Source organism: Camellia sinensis, chromosome 6 (genome assembly GCF_055761805.1).
Source record: "Camellia sinensis isolate YWXY chromosome 6, ASM5576180v1, whole genome shotgun sequence".
Lineage (NCBI taxonomy): Eukaryota > Viridiplantae > Streptophyta > Magnoliopsida > Ericales > Theaceae > Camellia > Camellia sinensis.
Window position 1 is genome coordinate 131,558,268 of NC_138966.1, and position 22,457 is coordinate 131,580,724.

The 22,457-nt window shown below is 35.2% G+C and overlaps 1 protein-coding gene across 1 annotated transcript; it reads right to left on the reverse strand.

Annotated features, from left to right (window-relative positions):
* Positions 1-18,421: 18,421 nt before the first annotated feature.
* LOC145793586 (putative LRR receptor-like serine/threonine-protein kinase At3g47570) lies at positions 18,422-19,023 on the reverse strand. The gene is made up of 2 exons (XM_082876448.1): positions 18,890-19,023; positions 18,422-18,770 (listed from the first exon to the last, which is right to left on the reverse strand). The coding sequence occupies exons 1-2, from the start codon at positions 19,021-19,023 to the stop codon at positions 18,422-18,424; spliced, it is 483 nt and encodes a 160-aa protein (XP_082732574.1).
* Between the last annotated feature and the right edge of the window lie 3,434 nt (positions 19,024-22,457).

Below are 22,457 nucleotides of genomic sequence, written 5' to 3' on the forward strand. Positions count from 1 at the left end.
CCTTGAACCTCATTATGATCCCAAAATGAAAATTTCATTCAAACTAATTAGAACAATCCTGCATATTACCCTAAAATCTTCTTAAAAAAAACCAGTAGTATTACTGGAACATACCAATATTCTAAAAAAACATAGAAAGAACTTACTTTTTTTTGGAGAAATTACGCTAGTGATCTTTATAATTTAAGCATAATATCATTTTAATCCTTGCAGTTTTAATTTAAACAATTTAAATCACACACTTTCAATTTTATTATAATTTAGACCCTCTATTATGTGCCATTAACATTTTAAATTGAAAGGACTGTGTGCAAAATTAGAGGAACCAACATTCTTTTGAATTTCACTTTGATTTCTCTAATTTTACATGTGATCTTTTTCCATGCAAAATTCAAACAGCAAATAACAAAGAGACTATACATTACAACAAAATTAAAAATGTAGAGTTCACATTATTCAAATTTAGACTATGAGAACTAAAATAAAATTTCGCTCAAATTAGAAAGACCAACGGTGTAATTTACTTACTTTTTTTTTTTTTTTTGCTCGAAAATGAAAATAATATTTTATGAATACTAATTAAAAATTATAAAAGGGAATGACAAAAAAAGAAGAAGAAGGAATAACTAAAAGTGTAAACTTTTCCAAACTGACTCATCAGAAAAATAGAGTAACCCCTATGTATTGATGCAAAAGGACAAAGACCAACTAAAAAGAAAAAACAATCATATAAACACAAACAAAGGTCCAAACAGATCAATTTGATCTCTCTTTATCAAATCAAAGTCACAACCAAATATAGAAAAACATTTTTTATAGTAGATAACATTTTCTCCGGAAACAAACGGAACATGAACGCCAATTTTGAACAACAATTCAACAATGACTGAAGAGTAGGAACTATATGGACATGCAATTCAAAGGGAAAGATACAACAAAATGATAATTTTAAAAGGGATAAATGGTAATTCTAGCACATAATCTTAGTTGGAAATATTGCACATAAACACATTTTTTATATAATACAATCTAAACAAAGGAAAAAAGTGACAATTATTTATTCAAGCGATAGAATAAAGCCGATGAAGATGATGAACGATCATATGAATACTCATCAATGAGGCAACAATAACACAAAGCAACAATGCTAGGTGGCCCGAAAATTCATGGCTCGAATGGCTCGAAACACCCAAAACGACGTCGTTTTGACACATTCAAGCCATTCGAGCCACACAAATTCGAGTCACCAAGCATTTTTCAACACAAAGCCACCACCTTTACTCTATTGGTCGATGGAGTAACACATTGTGGAGGTAACCATTATTGGAGGACCATGGAAATAACCTTGATCAGCAAAAGAATAAACATGCTTTAGTTCACTTACCCCCCGCCCCCCCCCCAAAAAAAACATACAAAGAAAAAAAATGAATAGATAAATAAATAAATAAATAAATTACAAATACACTCCCTCAGGTTTACTTAAAATACAAATTGCCTTATGTGGTTTGAAAAATTACAAATATCACTTGTCAAAAATTTTTTATTTAACAGAAGGAACTTAAAAAATGAAATTTCTAACTGCTCCCCTATACAATAATAAAATTACTTGAATTATTAATTGAAATAAATTTTTGATATCATTAAAAACTGCAAATTATTATTATTATTATTATTATTATTATTATTATTATTATTATTATTATCAACGAAAGTTGTTAGTTGTTAGATTAGTACTTTGGGAGACCCATTTACCTTGCAAGAAAATCTTGCGCTTCCATTCCACTTCTAAGAGTAGAATCCAAGACCTCCCCCTTAGGAAAGACTTGGTCACCGAAGGGCTAGCCAACTAGGTTAAAGCCCCTTGGTTATTAAAAAATGTTAATTAACTTGATGATTTATTAATAAAAGGGGCCAATTGTTATGAAATTCAAAATGTCAAAGGGCAAGATGTAATTTTCATAATCACGTGGGGTAATTTGTATTTTAAGCAAATCTCAGGAGATGAATTTGTAATTTATTCAAAAAAATTTAAAAGAAGAAGAAGAAGAAGAAGAATAAAGAAAAGAAACTGAGAGCCAATGAAAAAGAAAAGAAAAATGAGAAAATAAAATCGAGATATTTCAAAAGAGGGAAAGATGCATTTTTTGTTAGAGTAATGCTTTACATAAACAAATTTCTAATCAGATTTTCTTACCACAAGTCACAAATTTCCTAGGGTTCATAGTATAAATAAATATACACAGAACTCAATGTCTTTGTATCTAGTTATAAGAAAATCAAGTAAAATATCTGTTTATGTATAACATTTTTCATTTTGGTATGTATATGCATGGATCAAGAGGTTATGATACACACCTTTGGCTATTATTTCCAACTTCCTAGTCTTAGTTCAACGCTTAGCTCATGTAAGTTTTTTTGATCTTACGCAATTAGCTAATAACACTCCTCATTTCCATTCGATCTCTTGGTGATTCCATTGAACATGCAATCCCAATTCGAAGAACAGAAAGCATGCAGCCTTTAATCCACCTTTTTGTGTTATGCTCCATTAGCATGTAGGGATCCACAATCTCCATCAGTCTATTAGGCAAAGCATTCTTAACGAAGTAATGAAGATTTAGATGATCCTTAAACATATCATCAGTTGGTCTCTTACCTGTAAACATTTCTAGTGAAAAAATTCCAAAGTTGTATACATCTCCTAGTGCGAAAACCATGTCCTCCATGTGAGAACCCGAATATAAAAATTAAGTAAATAATTAAATAATAATATTACAATCTCAAATATTTTGATGGAGAATTCTAAAGTGCAAATTAAATATTTGGAGGGTCTTTTAATTAATTTAAAAAAAAAAAAACCTAAAATAAATTTATGGTGAAAGTATTTAATTTAGAGGCAAGATTTATTATAAAAAAAAATATATATATAGAGAGAGAGGAGGGTGTGACTTGAACTCTAGACCACAAGGTTAATATATAAAACCCTTACCATTTGAGTTGCATATAACTTATATATATGTTTTGTATATTTATATATTTATTTGACCTATGTTGCCCAACACTAGTATAAAATAAAAACAAAACAAAACCCTACAATCTTATTTACTCACGCCAAGTAGCAGCAGCCGTTAGTCAAAAAGGGAGGGGAAGAGAGTGGCAAGCAGGCACACCATTAGGTTTCAAGTGAATTCATTGTCTTGGGTATCCATTTTCACCATCTTCCTTCCCTGTTTTCTTGATTCATTATTATCTATGATCATATTTTCTTTGATTGAGTATTGTCGTGAGGAAGCAGTGCAATAGTATGGTGGTTGATTGGGATTTTATTAATATTTTTAGTGCTCATACAAGTAGTGTTGATGGAATTTTAGAACAAGCAACACGTGGGGTATAGGTATTCCTTTTGTGAATTCTAGTGATGGGTTCTCCACTGTTGAAAGTGCTATAGTGGACATTAAATGGCTGTGCATAGTTAAGTGTTGTGTTTGAAGGTTGTACCAGTTGAGTTTCGGGAAATAGGAATCTAAGTGATAACTTAATAATGGAGTATTTCTTAGTACAAACAAAAAATAAAATAAAATTCTATTCAGAACAGCAAACTTTAAAAATCAAGAAACCATATCAAATGGATGAATTTTAAATTGAAATTTTTACAGTAGATTAATTACATACTGAATTGTATATCTGATTTTTTTCATAATTTTTGGGGGTCAAAATCCATATAAATTGAGGTATTCAAATCTGTCCAGAAAACCAGTCCAAAACAGGAAATTCGGGAGTGCTGTTCTCTTTGGGTATAAATCCAAAAATTATCAAATTAGTGTTATTAGAACCAGTTACGAGTCTAGTTTCGCACGTTTTTGGCCTTGCATTGATTGCTCGTGTATATTAAGAGAACCATCAATTTCTTTAAAGTGCTGCAGAAAACAACCTGTTTGGATATAATAAATTGTAGAAAATTATTTTGATAAGCAAATCAAGTGAAACCAATTGGGTTTGAAACTTAGGATGTATTAGATCATATCTGGAGGTTTTTGGAATTTTTCGAATAGCGTGGAGTGGGTTTTGTAATTTTCAAAGTTAGCGAATAGATTGGGAAAACTGGTTTAAAACACTGTTTCATCTCCAAGTCATTTTTAGTTAAGTTTCGATCGGAATCTATGTCTTGGGTGATTTTAGACCTTGAAGAATACGAACTTAGGTAATATTTAGGAGTAACGGTGAGTTGGGTTGAGCCGTGTTAGTGCGCTTTAGTTTGGGGTTACTTAGTTCGTATTCTTTAGTATTTTTAAATTTGTAGTGACGTGTAGTTTTTATACTTGGTTCAGGGCGCTAGTTGGACTTTCATACTCTATTCGAGGATTATATTATTGCGTTTCAGGTGAGTAGTTTCATGCTACATATTTTTATAAATGTTCCCCTACCCTGAACTGTTGGAAAATTGTTTCATGATTAAACTGTTTTGATAAATTATTATATTATCAATTGAATCAAATTATTTCTGAAACATGTGTGAACTTGGCATACTGTAAACTATTTGTTTTGGTCTCATGTTTATAATGATGAACTACCATGTTTTGCGAAACTGATGTGTATTGATTACTGGGACCATGTGTGTATTTAGTCCAGGGAAATTATTCCACTGTGTGTGGTGACTCTGGCCACTAGGGAACAGATCCGGGTTGGGCCGTGATGACTCTAGTGCTCAACGATTGTAAGGAACAGACCTTTAAAAACAACTAGGTGACCTTCAATTGGATCGTCTTTGAGAAAAGGCCCAGGTGCCACCCTGAGGATGACTCTTAGTTCGGTATTGGATCCAACGGGGCTTATAGCCTGAGAAATGTGTGGCAGATTATTTGTTTTTATTGGTACCCAGAAAATTATTGGTGTTCATGTTATAATCTGTTTTAAGTGAAAAATGTTGTTTATCATGTTCTTGCGAGACATGAGTATTTTAAGTGTTGAACTGTGGAACCATCTTTTTGAAACAGATTGTATTTACCAAACTGTATGCCAATCTAGTTTCTGTGATATATATCTTATTTTGGAATTGAACCCTGTTTTCAAAATTGTATTTACTATCCATGTTGCTACTCACTGAGCTATCAGCTGACTTAGTTGTTTACCATTTCCAGGTGTTAGAAGGACTTAGAGTGGACTCATGGCGTAGCGGGGACTAAATTGCATGGACCTCTAGGGCATTCCTTTAGTTTAGAGTGTTATGTCAAATTTGTGCATATTTATATTTATTCTTATCGAAGTTCATTTAGGATTATTATTTTTATATGTGGGTTGTTTATATTCCATAAGTTTGGATGGTTTGTGATTACGGTTGATTTTGCCGTTTATAATTGTGACATGTCTGGATTGAGTTTTGGTTATTTATTATTGGACTATTGTTCAGTTGTTCAATATGATTGGATTCGTGTTTAGGCTTACGTGTGCCTTGGGCTAAGTCCCTGTGGGCCACGGCCGGTCATGCCCGGATTTGGGGTGTGACAATTGTGGTATCAGAGCTGTAGTTTATCGAGTTACATATCTTGCATTTCATCATTAGACGAGGTCCGAGTCCCTATAGTCCTTAGTAGTGTTTGGTTAAGTTAGTTTTGTTTAAGCTTGTGTTGAACTTTTCTTAATTTCGTTTTGAAGGTTAAGAGATGGCACCTAAGAGAAGAAGTGTCAATGCTCTTGGAACTGAACAACCAGCTGCTAATCGTAGAGTTCCCCCTGTTCCTATACCCCCTACCGCACCACCTGTTGCTCCAGTCGTCCCGGAAGCACCAGGAGTTGTTCCTGCTGCACCAGCCGCACAGGTTTTACAGTCATTGTTAGGATTACTGAACAGTCATGTAGCCACACAACCAGCAGTTCACCCAACTTTAACTTTGGATAGAGGTTCCTTATTTGAGAGGTTTATGAAGGCAAAACCTCCAGAATTTCACGGAACAGTGGACCCTACGGAGGCAGAGGCATGGATATTAGAGATGGAGAAAATATTTGATGTTCTAGGTTGTTCAGCAGACCAGAAGGTGGCCTTCGCAGCTTTTAGGTTCAAGGGTCAAGCAGAGCATTGGTGGCGCATGGTGAAGCGTCAATATGAGGGTAGAGAAACAGAGCTAGTGTGGAGCAAGTTTCTAGAATTGTTTAATGAGAAATACTTCCCTGAAGCGGTGCGAAGGCAGAAGCAAGTGGATTTTCTCAATTTGAAGCAAAATGACATGTCAGTGGCTCGGTATGAAGCCAAGTTTGCGGAGTTGTCGAGGTATGCCCCACATCAGGTGGCCATAGAGGAAGATAGAGTGATGTTGTTTGAGAATGGCTTGCGGTCAGAGATCTATGCAAAAGTAGCTATTTTGGAGATGAAGACATATTCTGCATTGGTAAGCAAGGCATTACTAGCTGAAAGGGGAGTAGAAGAGGAAAAGAGAGCTGAGGAACAAAAGGCTAAGGAACCACAAAACAAGAGACTTAGAGAGGAGAGACAAGTAGAGTATCGTGGTGGTGGTAGCAATCCTAGCAAGAAGCCTTACACCCAAGGTCAGGTTAGCAATGGCATGAGGCAGTAGAATCGGAGGAATTGTGATAGATGTGGTAGGTCACATTCTGTTGGGTATAATTGTGATGGCACAGCTCGAACATGCTTTAAGTGTGGCAAGCTTGGGCATCTCTCTGGACAATGTAGGTCTAAGGGACTGGGAGGTCAGTCAGTAGCACAGTCATTTCAAGGGCAAGGGCAGAGACGAACTTTTTATAGCGGTGGGTTTAACCAGAAGCAGAATAATGGCAAAAGTGGGACTACCCAAGGGCAGACATCCGGGAATGGGGCTCAGGATAAGAAGTCAGCGGCTACCCAAGGACGTGTTTACGCTCTCACTAGAGAGGAGGCTGAGGCTGCTCCATCTGTGGTGCAAGGTACACTCCTTATATCATCTGTACCTGCCAGAGTTTTAGTTGATTCAGGATCTACACATTCTTTTGCTGCACCTAAGTTTCTACGTCATTTGTCTATTCCTTGTGAGCCTTTGGATGTAGCTATTGCTGTGTCTACTCCATTAGGAGAAACAGTAGTGTTAGGAGATATTTGTAGATCTTGTGAGATAGAGATGGATGGTAGAAATTTTCCAGTGGATTTGATTTCTTTAGAGATGAAGGATTTTGACGTGATTTTGGGGATGGATTGGTTAACGAAGCATCATGCCTCTATTGATTGTTTTAGAAAGAGGGTAGTTTTTGCTATGCCAGGGCAACATGAGTTTTTCTTTCAGGGAGATGGAAAAGGGTCTTCTATTTGTTTTGTTTCTTCCCTTCAGGCTAACCGAATGTTGAGAAAAGGGTGTCGTGGTTATTTAGCTTATGTGGTGAGTACTGAACAACCAGAGCAGAGGTTAGAGGAGTTGCCTGTAGTGAGGGAATTTGTTGATGTTTTTCCAGAGGATCTACCTGGTCTTCCTCCAGACCGTGAGGTTGAATTTTCCATTGACTTGATCCCTAATACAACACCTATCTCTAAAGCACCCTATAGAATGGCACCGTTGGAGTTGAGGGAGTTACAAACTCAGTTACAAGAGTTGTTAGACAGAGGTTTTATTAGGCCTAGTGTTTCACCTTGGGGAGCACCCGTGTTGTTTGTGAAGAAGAAGGATGGGTCTATGAGATTATGTATTGATTATAGAGAACTGAACAAAGTCACAGTGAAGAATAGGTATCCTTTGCCACGCATTGATGATCTATTTGACCAGTTGCAGGGAGCTCAAGTATTCTCTAAAATTGACTTGAGGTCAGGCTATCACCAGTTGAAGGTAAGGGATGAGGATGTTCCTAAGACTGCTTTTAGAACCCGTTACGGGCATTATGAGTTCTTGGTGATGCCTTTTGGTCTCACAAATGCACCAGCCGCATTTATGGATTTAATGAACAGAGTATTTAAGCCCCAACTGGATAAATTTGTGGTAGTATTTATTGATGACATCCTAATTTATTCGAGGAGTAAGGAGGAGCATGAGCAGCATTTGAGGGTAGTACTGCAGATCCTTAGGGAGAAGAGATTGTATGCAAAATTTAAGAAGTGTGAATTCTGGTTGAGTAGTGTATCCTTTTTGGGTCATGTAGTGAGTAAAGACGGGGTATCTGTGGATAGCACGAAGGTGACAGCAATTGTTGATTGGCCACGACCTACTTCTGTGACGGAGGTACGTAGCTTTCTAGGGCTTGCTGGGTATTACAGACGGTTTGTGGAAGGATTCTCCCGTATTGCTTTGCCACTTACCAATCTCACCAGGAAAGGGGTAAAGTTTGAGTGGAATGATGATTGTGAGCGTAGTTTCCAAGAGTTTAAACAGAGATTGACATCAGCTCCAATCCTTGCCTTACCTACAGATGGAGGTGGTTTTGTGATTTATAGTGATGCTTCACGACAGGGTTTAGGATGTGTGCTCATGCAGCATGGGAAGGTGATTGCTTATGCGTCACGACAGTTGAAAATACATGAGAGAAACTATCCTACGCACGACTTAGAGTTAGCAGCAGTGATTTTTGCTCTTAAGATCTGGCGACATTATTTGTATGGAGAGTCATGTGAGATTTACACTGATTATAAGAGTTTGAAGTATATTTTCACACAGAAGGAACTAAATTTGAGGCAAAGAAGATGGCTTGAGTTACTAAAAGATTATGATGTGAATATTTTATATCATCCGGGGAAGGCAAATGTGGTTGCAGATGCCTTGAGTAGGAAGGTTGCAGTTGGAGATATAGCTGCTTTGTCTATTGAGAGTTGTTTGGTGGAAGACATGAAACGTTTGAGACTTGAGGTTGTTACACCTGGTAATAGGGCTTATTGTAGTCAATTGACAGTTCAACCGACCTTGAGAGAACGGATTCGTATAGCACAGGAGATTGACCCCCAGTGTGAGCGTATTAAAGGAGAGATAGCAGAGGGTAAGCATGTAGACTTTGTGGTTAGTGATGATGGGTTGCTTAGATTCCGTAGCCGAATTTGTGTTCCTGCTAGTGGTGATTTGAGGAAGGAGATTATGACGGAGGCACATAGTTCTAGTTACAGCATTCATCCTGGAAGCACTAAGATGTATCGGGATCTTCATGAACATTTTTGGTGGAATGGTATGAAGGGAGATATTGCAGAATTTGTGGCTCAGTGTTTGGTGTGTCAACAGGTTAAAGTAGAACATCAGAAACCTGTGGGGAAACTACAACCCTTGCCTATACCGGAGTGGAAGTGGGATCATGTTACCATGGACTTCGTGTGCGGATTACCTCGTACTAGAAGTAATCACGATGCAGTTTGGGTAGTTGTTGATAGATTAACCAAGTCAGCACATTTTATTGCAGTACGGATGACCTATTCTCTAGCTCGATTTGCACAGTTGTATGTGAAGGAAATTGTTAGATTGCATGGGGCACCAGTGTCAATAGTGTCAGATCGGGACCCTCGTTTTGTGTCTAAGTTTTGGGGTGCGTTACAATCAACTATGGGTACTCAGTTAAATTTTAGTTCAGCTTATCACCCTCAGACAGATGGGCAATCAGAGAGGACTATTCAAACCCTTGAGGATATGTTGAGGGCTTGTGCCTTGGAGTGGAGAGGTAATTGGGATGATTATTTACCGCTCATGGAGTTTGCCTATAATAATAGTTATCATTCTAGTTTGGGAGTAGCACCTTATGAGGCTTTGTATGGGAGGAAGTGTAGGTCTCCTTTGTGTTGGTATGAGGTTGGTGAAAGGCAAATGTTGGGACCTGATTTGGTGGAGGATGCTACACAGAAAATTATCACCATCAGAGAGAGATTATTGACTGCCCAGAGTAGACAAAAAAGCTATGCTGATTATCGTAGGAGAGACTTAGAGTTTCATGAGGGGGATATGGTATTCTTGAAAGTATCACCATGGAAAGGAGTGATCAGGTTTGGAAAGAAAGGAAAGTTGAGTCCTAGATACATTGGTCCATTTGAGGTATTGGAGAAGGTTGGTGAGGTTGCGTACCGTGTTGCTCTACCCCCTAGGTTGGCAGGAGTGCATAATGTGTTTCACGTGTCTATGCTGAGGAAATATGTGCACAGTCCGTCACATGTGATAGATTATGAGCCGCTTCAGATTAGAGAGGATTTTTCATATGAGGAGATACCTGTTCAGATTTTGGATTCGAAAGAGAAAAGGTTGCGTACAAAGGTCATTAAATTGGTTAAGGTACTGTGGCGTAATCATCTAGTTGAAGAGGCGACTTGGGAATGCGAGGACGAGATGCGCGAGAAGTACCCACATCTATTCTCATAATTTACTCAGGTTAGTTTCGAGGACGAAACTTTTTTTTTAGTGGGGGAGAATGTGAGAACCCGAATATAAAAATTAAGTAAATAATTAAATAATAATATTACAATCTCAAATATTTTGATGGAGAATTCTAAAGTGCAAATTAAATATTTGGAGGGTCTTTTAATTAATTTAAAAAAAAAAAAAAAACCTAAAATAAATTTATGGTGAAAGTATTTAATTTAGAGGCAAGATTTATTATAAAAAAAAATATATATATAGAGAGAGAGGAGGGTGTGACTTGAACTCTAGACCACAAGGTTAATATATAAAACCCTTACCATTTGAGTTGCATATAACTTATATATATGTTTTGTATATTTATATATTTATTTGACCTATGTTGCCCAACACTAGTATAAAATAAAAACAAAACAAAACCCTACAATCTTATTTACTCACCCCAAGTAGCAGCAGCCGTTAGTCAAAAAGGGAGGGGAAGAGAGTGGCAAGCAGGCACACCATTAGGTTTCAAGTGAATTCATTGTCTTGGGTATGCATTTTCACCATCTTCCTTCCCTGTTTTCTTGATTCATTATTATCTATGATCATATTTTCTTTGATTGAGTATTGTCGTGAGGAAGCAGTGCAATAGTATGGTGGTTGATTGGGATTTTATTAATATTTTTAGTGCTCATACAAGTAGTGTTGATGGAATTTTAGAACAAGCAACACGTGGGGTATAGGTATTCCTTTTGTGAATTCTAGTGATGGGTTCTCCACTGTTGAAAGTGCTATAGTGGACATTAAATGGCTGTGCATAGTTAAGTGTTGTGTTTGAAGGTTGTACCAGTTGAGTTTCGGGAAATAGGAATCTAAGTGATAACTTAATAATGGAGTATTTCTTAGTACAAACAAAAAATAAAATAAAATTCTGTTCAGAACAGCAAACTTTAAAAATCAAGAAACCATATCAAATGGATGAATTTTAAATTGAAATTTTTACAGTAGATTAATTACATACTGAATTGTATATCTGATTTTTTTCATAATTTTTGGGGGTCAAAATCCATATAAATTGAGGTATTCAAATCTGTCCAGAAAACCAGTCCAAAACAGGAAATTCGGGAGTGCTGTTCTCTTTGGGTATAAATCCAAAAATTATCAAATTAGTGTTATTAGAACCGGTTACGAGTCTAGTTTCGCACGTTTTTGGCCTTGCATTGATTGCTCGTGTATATTAAGAGAACCATCAATTTCTTTAAAGTGCTGCAGAAAACAACCTGTTTGGATATAATAAATTGTAGAAAATTATTTTGATAAGCAAATCAAGTGAAACCAATTGGGTTTGAAACTTAGGATGTATTAGATCATATCTGGAGGTTTTTGGAATTTTTCGAATAGCGTGGAGTGGGTTTTGTAATTTTCAAAGTTAGCGAATAGATTGGGAAAACTGGTTTAAAACACTGTTTCATCTCCAAGTCATTTTTAGTTAAGTTTCGATCGGAATCTATGTCTTGGGTGATTTTAGACCTTGAAGAATACGAACTTAGGTAATATTTAGGAGTAACGGTGAGTTGGGTTGAGCCGTGTTAGTGCGCTTTAGTTTGGGGTTACTTAGTTCGTATTCTTTAGTATTTTTAAATTTGTAGTGACGTGTAGTTTTTATACTTGGTTCAGGGCGCTAGTTGGACTTTCATACTCTATTCGAGGATTATATTATTGCGTTTCAGGTGAGTAGTTTCATGCTACATATTTTTATAAATGTTCCCCTACCCTGAACTGTTGGAAAATTGTTTCATGATTAAACTGTTTTGATAAATTATTATATTATCAATTGAATCAAATTATTTCTGAAACATGTGTGAACTTGGCATACTGTAAACTATTTGTTTTGGTCTCATGTTTATAATGATGAACTACCATGTTTTGCGAAACTGATGTGTATTGATTACTGGGACCATGTGTGTATTTAGTCCAGGGAAATTATTCCACTGTGTGTGGTGACTCTGGCCACTAGGGAACAGATCCGGGTTGGGCCGTGATGACTCTAGTGCTCAACGATTGTAAGGAACAGACCTTTAAAAACAACTAGGTGACCTTCAATTAGATCGTCTTTGAGAAAAGGCCCAGGTGCCACCCTGAGGATGACTCTTAGTTCGGTATTGGATCCAACGGGGCTTATAGCCTGAGAAATGTGTGGCAGATTATTTGTTTTTATTGGTACCCAGAAAATTATTGGTGTTCATGTTATAATCTGTTTTAAGTGGAAAATGTTGTTTATCATGTTCTTGCGAGACATGAGTATTTTAAGTGTTGAACTGTGGAACCATCTTTTTGAAACAGATTGTATTTACCAAACTGTATGCCAATCTAGTTTCTGTGATATATATCTTATTTTGGAATTGAACCCTGTTTTCAAAACTGTATTTACTATCCATGTTGCTACTCACTGAGCTATCAGCTGACTTAGTTGTTTACCATTTCCAAGTGTTAGAAGGACTTAGAGTGGACTCATGGCGTAGCGGGGACTAAATTGCATGGACCTCTAGGGCATTCCTTTAGTTTAGAGTGTTATGTCAAATTTGTGCATATTTATATTTATTCTTATCGAAGTTCATTTAGGATTATTTTTTTTATATGTGGGTTGTTTATATTCCATAAGTTTGGATGGTTTGTGATTACGGTTGATTTTGCCGTTTATAATTGTGACATGTCTGGATTGAGTTTTGGTTATTTATTATTGGACTATTGTTCAGTTGTTCAATATGATTGGATTCGTGTTTAGGCTTACGTGTGCCTTGGGCTAAGTCCCTGTGGGCCACGGCCGGTCATGCCCGGATTTGGGGTGTGACACTCCATGCCAAACTCTGCAAATTGTTTCTAATGTTAGTGTGAAAAATTGACATAGTTGTAATCCCAACAGAATATGTATTGGATACTTTTTTGGATAAAATATAAATACATCTTTTGAAATTTAATTAAAATATGATATGCCCCCTTTGATTTTGAAAATTACATTTTGTCCTTTGAAATTTCTAATTTTATAACAAATGACCCTTTTTATTAATAAATCATCCAGTCAATTAACAATTTTTAATGGTATCATAAATTTATTTCTGTTAATAATTCAAATAATTTTATCATTGTATAAGGGAGTAATTAGGGATTTCATTTTTTTGATTAATTATTTTAAATAAAAAATTCTGATAATGGGATATTTATAATTTTTTAAAGCACCGGGAACAATATGTATTTTAAGCAAATCTCAAAAAGTGTATTTGTAATTTGACCTGATTTTTTTAAAATGAAACTCAACAAACTTTTTAGTGCTGTGATGTCCTTAATTCTATTCCTCTCAATATTGTTTGTGTTTCCAAGTGACTAGTGACATAATTGTTGAGAATGACATAATTTAATTGTATTTTTTTTTTTATTGAAGCAAACAAAATTAGTCTTGCATGAGATATTATGTTAGAATCAGCTATAAAAGTTTCCAAGCATTGAGTAAGATTTTAGAAAATGCTTTGGTTGCAAACTAGTAAATTAATTCTTTCTACTAGTAAATATCATGGACTATTTTGATCAAAGTAAAATTTCATACTTAAAAAAAAAAAAAAAAAAAAAAAAAAAAAAAAAAAAAAAAGGCCAGACGACGCATAGAGGATTAACTCAAGTTTTACATAGCCAAGTTTAAGCATGGCCACATTAAACGATGTGCACTTCAATGGTAATATTTATACTAAGATTAAGCATGACCCCATTAAACAAAGTAAACTCAGTACTTGGTTTGCTAACAGTGAAGAGGTGGAAGCACACATTGGGAGCATTCATAAACGGCATGGAATCTGCATAAAAATAACCCGGCAAATTATACCGGTGGTTCCTAGATTTTACTCCTTACATCATTTTGATCCCTCCATTTTCAATTGGCTCAATTTTGACTCTTAACTTTAAATTTTGTGTCAATTTGGTTCAATTGATAATGTCATTAGTGTTCTTGATAGTATAATCACTGAATTAGTTGAGTTTAACTCACTGAATTTAATAAATTTATAAGTTTATAAAAATGACACATGCCACTTATATGCATACTTTTCATAAATAAAAAAAAAATGTTGAGAGTTGTAATCAATTGAACCAAATTGAAACAAAATCATAAATTCATAGTCAAAATTGAGTAAATTAAAATTATAGGAACTAAAATGATACAAAAATTAAAATACAAGGACTATTATCACAATTTGCCCAAAATATTTCTTACAAATATGTAGGTGCCCACTATTTTGTAGAAGCCATGGTTTGCATGTTTATGCTGAAATGTATTTGTAAGATAAATTGATAGAAGATAAATTGATAAAAAGAGAATAAATTGTAGAGAGAAATTGTGTATCTCTTTTATTATATATTTGTATCTGTGTTGTTAACTCCTTTATATAGAGGAGAGGTTACATAATTTGGAGGAGCCATTGAGGAACAGCTTACCGAAAGTAGCCGAAAGGCTTACATAAAGGAAACACTAATGATGAAAGCAAGCAATCACTAATCTATTATAATGCTAACATATTATAATAACCTATTATATAATATTATATACTAACATATGAATAACATATTATAATAGGATAGGTTATTATATAATATTAACAGCCCCCCTCAAACTCAAGAAGGATAGGTACTAGCCAACTTGAGTTTGGAGAGAGTAACAAAACAGAAAAATAAGCTGACAAATAAAATTAAAAATGGGATAGGAGACACTGTATGGTCGTGTCAGACCGTTGTAGCAGACAGTTTACGGGGTCATGTCAGACCGTTGTAGCAGACACTGTGTGGTCGTGTCAGACCGATGTAGCAGACAGTTTATGGGGTCATGTCGGACCGATGTAGCAGGACAGTTTACGAGGTCATGTCGGACCATTGTAGCAGATACTGTGTTGGTCGTGTCAGACCGATGTAGAAGACAGTTTACGGGGTCATGTCGGACCATTGTAGAAGACAGTACGGGGTCATGTCGGACCATTGTAGAAGACAGTTTACGGGGTCATGTCGGACCGATGTAGAAGACAGTTTACGGGGTCATGTCGGACCGTTGTAGAAGACAGTTTATGAGTGTGTATACAGGCTGCCCAAAAAATATACATGGATGTAGATATCGAGCCCTCAAAAGTCGTGCCCTCAAAAGGTGTGCCTAATCTGTCAAAAGGCGTGCCATCAAAAGCCGTGCCCGATGCATCAAAAGGCGTGCCAGATATGATGGCGAGGCACGTGAGTGCCTTGGCTGGCGTGCCCGTTTGTCTGGCGTCAAGAGGCGCGCGATGCGCGTGGCTGGCCCTGGCTATTTAAACAAGACGAAGGCAGAGGCTGAGGCAGAGACGGAGACAAAAAACTCTGTAACACTCTGTTTTCTGAGAGAGATTTCTGAGAGAGGTACTTTGTAACACTCTGGTGCCCAGAAAAATGGCTTCGTCTTCCCGTGGTCTGCTCACTCTCTTTCCCGACCTTAATGAGTCAACAAGAGAGATAACTGGTGCGGTGGCCAGTGAACCTCAACCAAACACCTCTGTGTTTGCTCCGTTGAACTTTCCGATGCGGTCGGTGGAGCAAAAAATGGCGGTGCAGTCGGATGTGGAGGCCAATCAGTATACGTTGAAGGCATGTGTGGAGTCCATGACGGCGGTCACAAATTTGTCGAACCGGCTGCAGAGTAGGACAAATGAGGTGCAGCAATTAAACGCCCAACTGGCTCTGCTCCAACGCATGTATAAAGATGCACGAGCAGAGATAAGCGTGCTAAAGGCAGAAAACAAGGAGCTGAAGCGGAAGGCCACCGTGATGTTCCGATTTGGAGGGCCGCCATATGCTGCAGTGGAGGAGCAGGGAGTAGTGATCGTTCCCAGTGGAGTGGGATTAGGAAGCACAGAGGCAACACCGGCAAGGGCCGTCCAGGACAGAGGTAAGAAGAAAAGACCGGCGGAATAGGCGAAGAAGTGAGGTCGATTGGTGGCCGGCTGCAGAAAAGAAAATAAAACTGTTGGTGGTGTTTTTTTTTTTTTTTTTTTTTTTTGATGTAAAAAGGTGATCGGGGTGAGCCCCGACATGAATAAAATGAGTTTGGTGTGCAATAGTGCAATTCGTCTTTGTTTTTGTGTTTTTTTTTTTTTTTTTTTTTGCAAAGATATAAGAAGGAAAAAAGGTTTCGTGAGAATGTGTGTTGGTGTTATTGTGGGTTGTTGTTTTGGTTAAGAATAAAAATAAAATAAAACAATGGAGAAATAAAAGAGATTAAAAAATATTTGTGGATGGGTGATAGGAAAAACATCGGTGTGATTGGTTTTTTTTTTTTTTTTTTTTTTGAGGTGGAATATAAAAAAAAATAATAAGAAGAGAATGGAAAAAGAGTGATGCTCACTAATAATGGTAGGAATAAGAAAAAATATATTATAAAAAAAAATATATATATACACCAAACCCTTGTCAGCGTGATCAACTGGACAAAATATGTAGGGTCTTAGGGCACCCCACTCAAGAAAAGTGTAACGTGGGTTTGGTGGAGACATAAAATAGGGTGATGGGGAAAGAGAGTGTGGGTGAGGAATATAGTATAATAATAAAAAAAGAGATATAGATATATATATATATATAATAAAGAAAGTGGGGGACAAGAGGGTTAAAAAGAAATAAATAAAAAAAAATAAAATAAAAGAAGAAGAGGTTTGGACTGCATAATTAAACAATGTGGGGATGATGGGTTATATGAAAAGATGGGGAACAAGCCCATGTGAATTATATAGGGAATGGTGGTGTGTAGATTAAACAAAGCTTTGGCTGTATAGAGAGAAAGTTGAGAGAGAGAGATGAGATAGGAAGTGGCTGTCAGTGAAATGGCATCATGGGGCGAGAGAGAGAGTCAATCGGCATGCATATGTGCTCATGTGTCCCTCCCCATTCAGGAGCCAGATATATGCCATATGTAGAGAGATAGATAACCAGAACGAGGGAGAGAAAGCTGTATGTGTGAGAGCTCTGCGGGTGGTGGAGGAGGTGAGAGAGGCGACCGGCGTAGGTACCTTTCCCGACGCCTAGGCAACCAAGAAACACCCACTGCACATTCTTGTTCTTTGTGTTTGGTGTGTCTCCTCCTCCTCCTCCTCCACCCAGACTGAAAGGCAGAGAAGACAGCGGCGGTGGTGGTGCTCCTCCGAGGTGTGAGTGACAAGGTCGTGCTTCTCAGAAGACGGTGCAGGACCGCCATGGATGAACAGATCAAAGCTCGGATGGTGTCTGTGTTTGTCAAATCCAGAGCACCGCATGAGTGGGAAACAAGTCACAAACAAACACCTCCCAAGCCCGCTGAATATGGCGGAGACTAGAAAGCAAGGGCTGCAACAGCAAGCCATGAATGGATCATCATATGGGCTAACCCTTCCATGGTGGTGGTGATGACGGTGATGGTGTCCGTCATGACCCATGTTCGAATTTCACCTTTCGTGCTTTAATTTGGTAATTGAAATTTGAAGCTTTGTGACTGTTTGGATTGCAGGAGATCTGAAGCTATATGGAGAGAGAGGGTTTGGGCAATGATGGGAAGGTATGCGTAGAAAATAAGCGGAATAGGTTGAGGTCCGGCGGGCGGTCAAGGCAAAGTTGCCGCCCGCCAGAATGCGAAGAGCACCAAGAGCTTAACCTATAGCTCTGATACCATGTAAGATAAATTGATAGAAGATAAATTGATAAAAAGAGAATAAATTGTAGAGAGAAATTGTGTATCTCTTTTATTATATATTTGTATCTGTGTTGTTAACTCCTTTATATAGAGGAGAGGTTACATAATTTGGAGGAGCCATTGAGGAACAGCTTACCGAAAGTAGCCGAAAGGCTTACATAAAGGAAACACTAATGATGAAAGCAAGCAATCACTAATCTATTATAATGCTAACATATTATAATAACCTATTATATAATATTATATACTAACATATGAATAACATATTATAATAGGATAGGTTATTATATAATATTAACAGTATTCATGTGTGCGTAGATATATATATATGTATATATATCTATATATAATTACTTTTCCTATTGCAAGTTATTAGTTTTTCTACTCCAAGGACATTGAAAAGATTTTGTACTTGGAGCAACATAGCCTATGTTCCCCTTATCACAACTGAATTGCTTTGATCTTGTGCCACGTCACTTGAAACAGTAGAAATAATTTCTGATAACCCGAAGTCTCCAATAAGGGCCGTCATCTCATCATCCAAAAGAACATTGCTTGGCTTTAAATCACCATGAATAATTGTACCACAATGAAGATACTCAAGTGCAGAAGCGACATCAATGGAAATATCCAATCTCTGGATTAGTTTAAGATTTCTAGGTTCTTCTGGTTGCCCATGGTTTCCCACTCCAACTTCATGTAGCCATTTGCCTAAGCTTCCATTGGCCATAAATTCATATTCCAAAGCTTTGAATTCATCACCATTGAAATCCACACTAGAACAAACTCTCAAAATTTTCAGTAGATTTCGATGTCTTATTGCTCTTAGTACTTCGCATTCTGTCATGAAGCTCCTAGAAGCTCCTCTGGTCTAAAGATTGAGCACTTTCACTACCATAACCATTTGAACTTGATCAAGATTCCTTTGTAAACTGAAGCATAACTTCCAACACCAATTAGATTAGCCTTTGAGAATCCATTGATGGCTTTGAGAAGCTCTGCATAAGGAACCCTCAAAAATTGATGCATGATTGAGGCTTGCAAGAGGCCTTTGTTTTTGAAACATGATGTCGTTGAAGAAATATGAAGCAGCTAACGAACAAAGATAAAAATATCACAAGACCAACCACCAGTATGATCACTTTCATCTCGTGAGATAGATTATTCTTGCTTGATTTGACGGATGGACATGGAGGAAGGCCTAATTTTACAATACCTCCACACAGTTCATTATTTCCAACAACTGAAATTGTACTCTCATTTTGTGGTGGACTCACGAAGGCCCAATAACAACCTTTAATTAGGATATCTAATTAGAGAAGAGCCTCTCCCACTGCAATTTACCCAAATATATAGTGCCTCGCCGTATTTAATTACCAATTGTAGCTTGCATCAAATTGTTGGAGCATTAGATGAGACTGTTGTCGATTTTTTATTTTTTATTTTTTTATAGATATTTCAAAGTTTTATTAATTTTTTTTTAAGATTAATTATACTGACACCTCTCAAGATTTCAGTTTAATATAGATTTTCCCCACACATTTAAACTCTACTGTCAGATTAAAATGATAAGTTTGCCCTTTAGCCTTTTTACATATAAAATAATAAAATAATGAAGATATTTTATTCATGTCATTTTAAAGAAAGTAACAATCATCTTCTTTCATTTGACTCACATAAAAAAATTGAGTTTTTTTTTAAAATTTTATTTTGCGTGTTTTTTTTTTATATTTTTATTGAATTTTTAAAAATATTTTAAGCAATTTTATTTGTTATTTTTTGGATACACCTAATCTAGATATATTTAAGAAGTATAATATTTTGTGAATTTTTTTTTTAAATTCACCAAATAAAAGAAAATTAAAAAGATACAAAAATTCCATATATTATCTTATTTTATTGTATTCCATAGATTTTTATAATTTTTTTGGTACAAATTTTATACTTTTTAAATATATTTAGATTAAATTGATCTAATTTAGATATAATGGTGGAAATAAAAAAATAAAAATTATATTAATATATAAATATTTATACAAAGCCTCCGTTTGGGAAGTGAGTTGGCTTTTTGGCTTTTTGGCTTTTTTGGCTATTTTAGCCTGGGCTTAAAAGCTTGGTTTGGGAAGGGCTTTTTGGCTTTTTGACTTTTTTGAGTTTTTTTGTGAGAGAAGAATGTAATGATTATGGGTTGGATGTGATGTTTTGTTTGTTATGGCTAAAATAGCCTATTTTGTCTTTTGTGACTAAAATAGCCAAAAAAGCCCAAGAACCAACTTGCCAAACAGAGGCAAAAAGTATCATAAAAATATTACGATAGTGATATTGTCGTAAATATAAATCATGTTTATGGATGTTTTGTTTTAAAGTGAAAAGTCCATATTAATTTATATCATTATGTTTAAATTCAGGTAGAATTTAATAATGAAAAGTTGTAGAATATAATCATGATGATAAGAAGAAGAAATGATAGGAAAAAGGGCAAAATGGTCATTTAAAAAATTTTAGGACATGACATTAGCAATTCAAGAGGCAATTTATAATGAGATTACAAACCTTAGGAATGAGAATATAATTTTTTTAATGTGAGGGAGAGATCTGTATTAAACAGAAATCTTAGGCGGTGTCAGTATAATTTACTCATTTTTTTTATTAAATGTCTTTAGAGTTTCTAGCAATATATTTTTTTTTCTTTCCTTTTTTTTTTTTTGTTTTGTTTTGTTTTTGTTTTTTTGTTTTTTCGTTTTTTTTGTTTTTTTTTTTTGCAATATAGCAAAGTGCTTGGAGATGATGTTATGATAGCTTATCAGGATATTTTATTTCTTAACATTAGCTTTTAAAGTTTTTGTTTTTTATTAATATATAAATTTATTCTTAAAGTTAATTTTTTTAAATCTAAAATTAACTAAAAAAATGTCATATTAATAGTCACATAATATAAAATATATTAATATATTTAACATACACCCTTAATATAAATTTAAACTCAAACATAATAAATTTTTTTTATGTCATGTACAATCAACATCCTATTTTTATCTAATTTTTACATAAATTAATTTTAAAAAATTAAAAACTATAAGCTAAATAAGAAGCAAAAAATTCAAGAGTTAAAAATAAAAAAAAAATAATAATAAAAGTGCAAAAAGTGTAATTTACCTAACTCATTGGTGGTGTTTGGTGTAGCTTTTTTTAGCCAGCTTATAGATTTTAAATTTGGAAAAATCATTTTGGACTATTTAGTTAAATTTATTTCAAATAGTTTCTAATTTTAATAACTTATTTTAACCCAAAAAATTGATTATAAGAAGTTGTCCACCCAATGTTTCTGATTATCAATTTCTGTTGTGGGTATATTAATATATGATTATACCCTAAAATTTTTTTTTTTGAAAAAATATAAAATGACCCAAATGGACTGTAGATTATTATTATTATACAAAAAATGTAGACTACTAGTGAATAATAAAGAATAAAGGTTTATTTAATTTGTAATTAACAGTGGTAAAAATGACATTTACACATAAAAAAAAAATTATTTCACAACTTATCTGCTAAATACTACTCAACAACTTAAATCTATAATCTAAACAGATTAACAATCTGTCAAGTTATAATATACAATTTATTTTAACAGTTGCACCTAATACCCCATTATTTTAACAGCTTATAGATTTTAGTTTTGGAAAAATTATTTTAGACTATTTGGTTTAATGTATTTCAAACAATTTCTATTTCTAATAATTTATTTTAACCAAAAAAAACTAATTCTAAGAAACTGTCCACCTTCTGTTTATGATTATTAGTTTTTTCTATGGATATTTTAATTTACAATTATACCCTTAGAATTTTTTTTCTTTTGTGAAAATATAAAAAGACCCAAATGGATTGCAGATTTTCTATTTTTTATGAAAAATGTAGACTAATAATGAATAATAATAATAATAAATTCATTAATTGGCAATTAACAAGAGTAAAAATAACATTTACACATAAAAAAAAAAAAAAAAAAAAACTATTTACAACTTATTTAATAATACAGTTTTGTTGGGTAACTCAAAAATTGGCTGCCTCGACGTTTTGGCACCTTATTTTTTGTTAATTTTTTTTTCCCTTCCCCCTCTCTTTTCTCTATCAAACACCAAACTCTAACAAACAGAGAGGCGAGGCGATGGTGAGAGAAAGAGAGGAGAAGGAGGAACAGAGGAGGAGCAAAGGAGGAAGAGAAAGAGAGGACGCCAGAGGTGGCTTCACCGGCCAAATGGGAAGCCGCCAGAGTGGGTTTGCGGTGTTGAATCTCAACTTCCTCTTCTTCTTCCTCTACTCTCTCTCTCTCTCTCTCTCTCTCTAACAAACCCACTTTCTCTCTTTAAAAATTATCAAACCCCTTTATCTTCAACTTCCTCTTCTTCTTCCTCTACTTTCTCTCTCTAAAAACTACAAAACTCATCACAAAATTAAAGCAA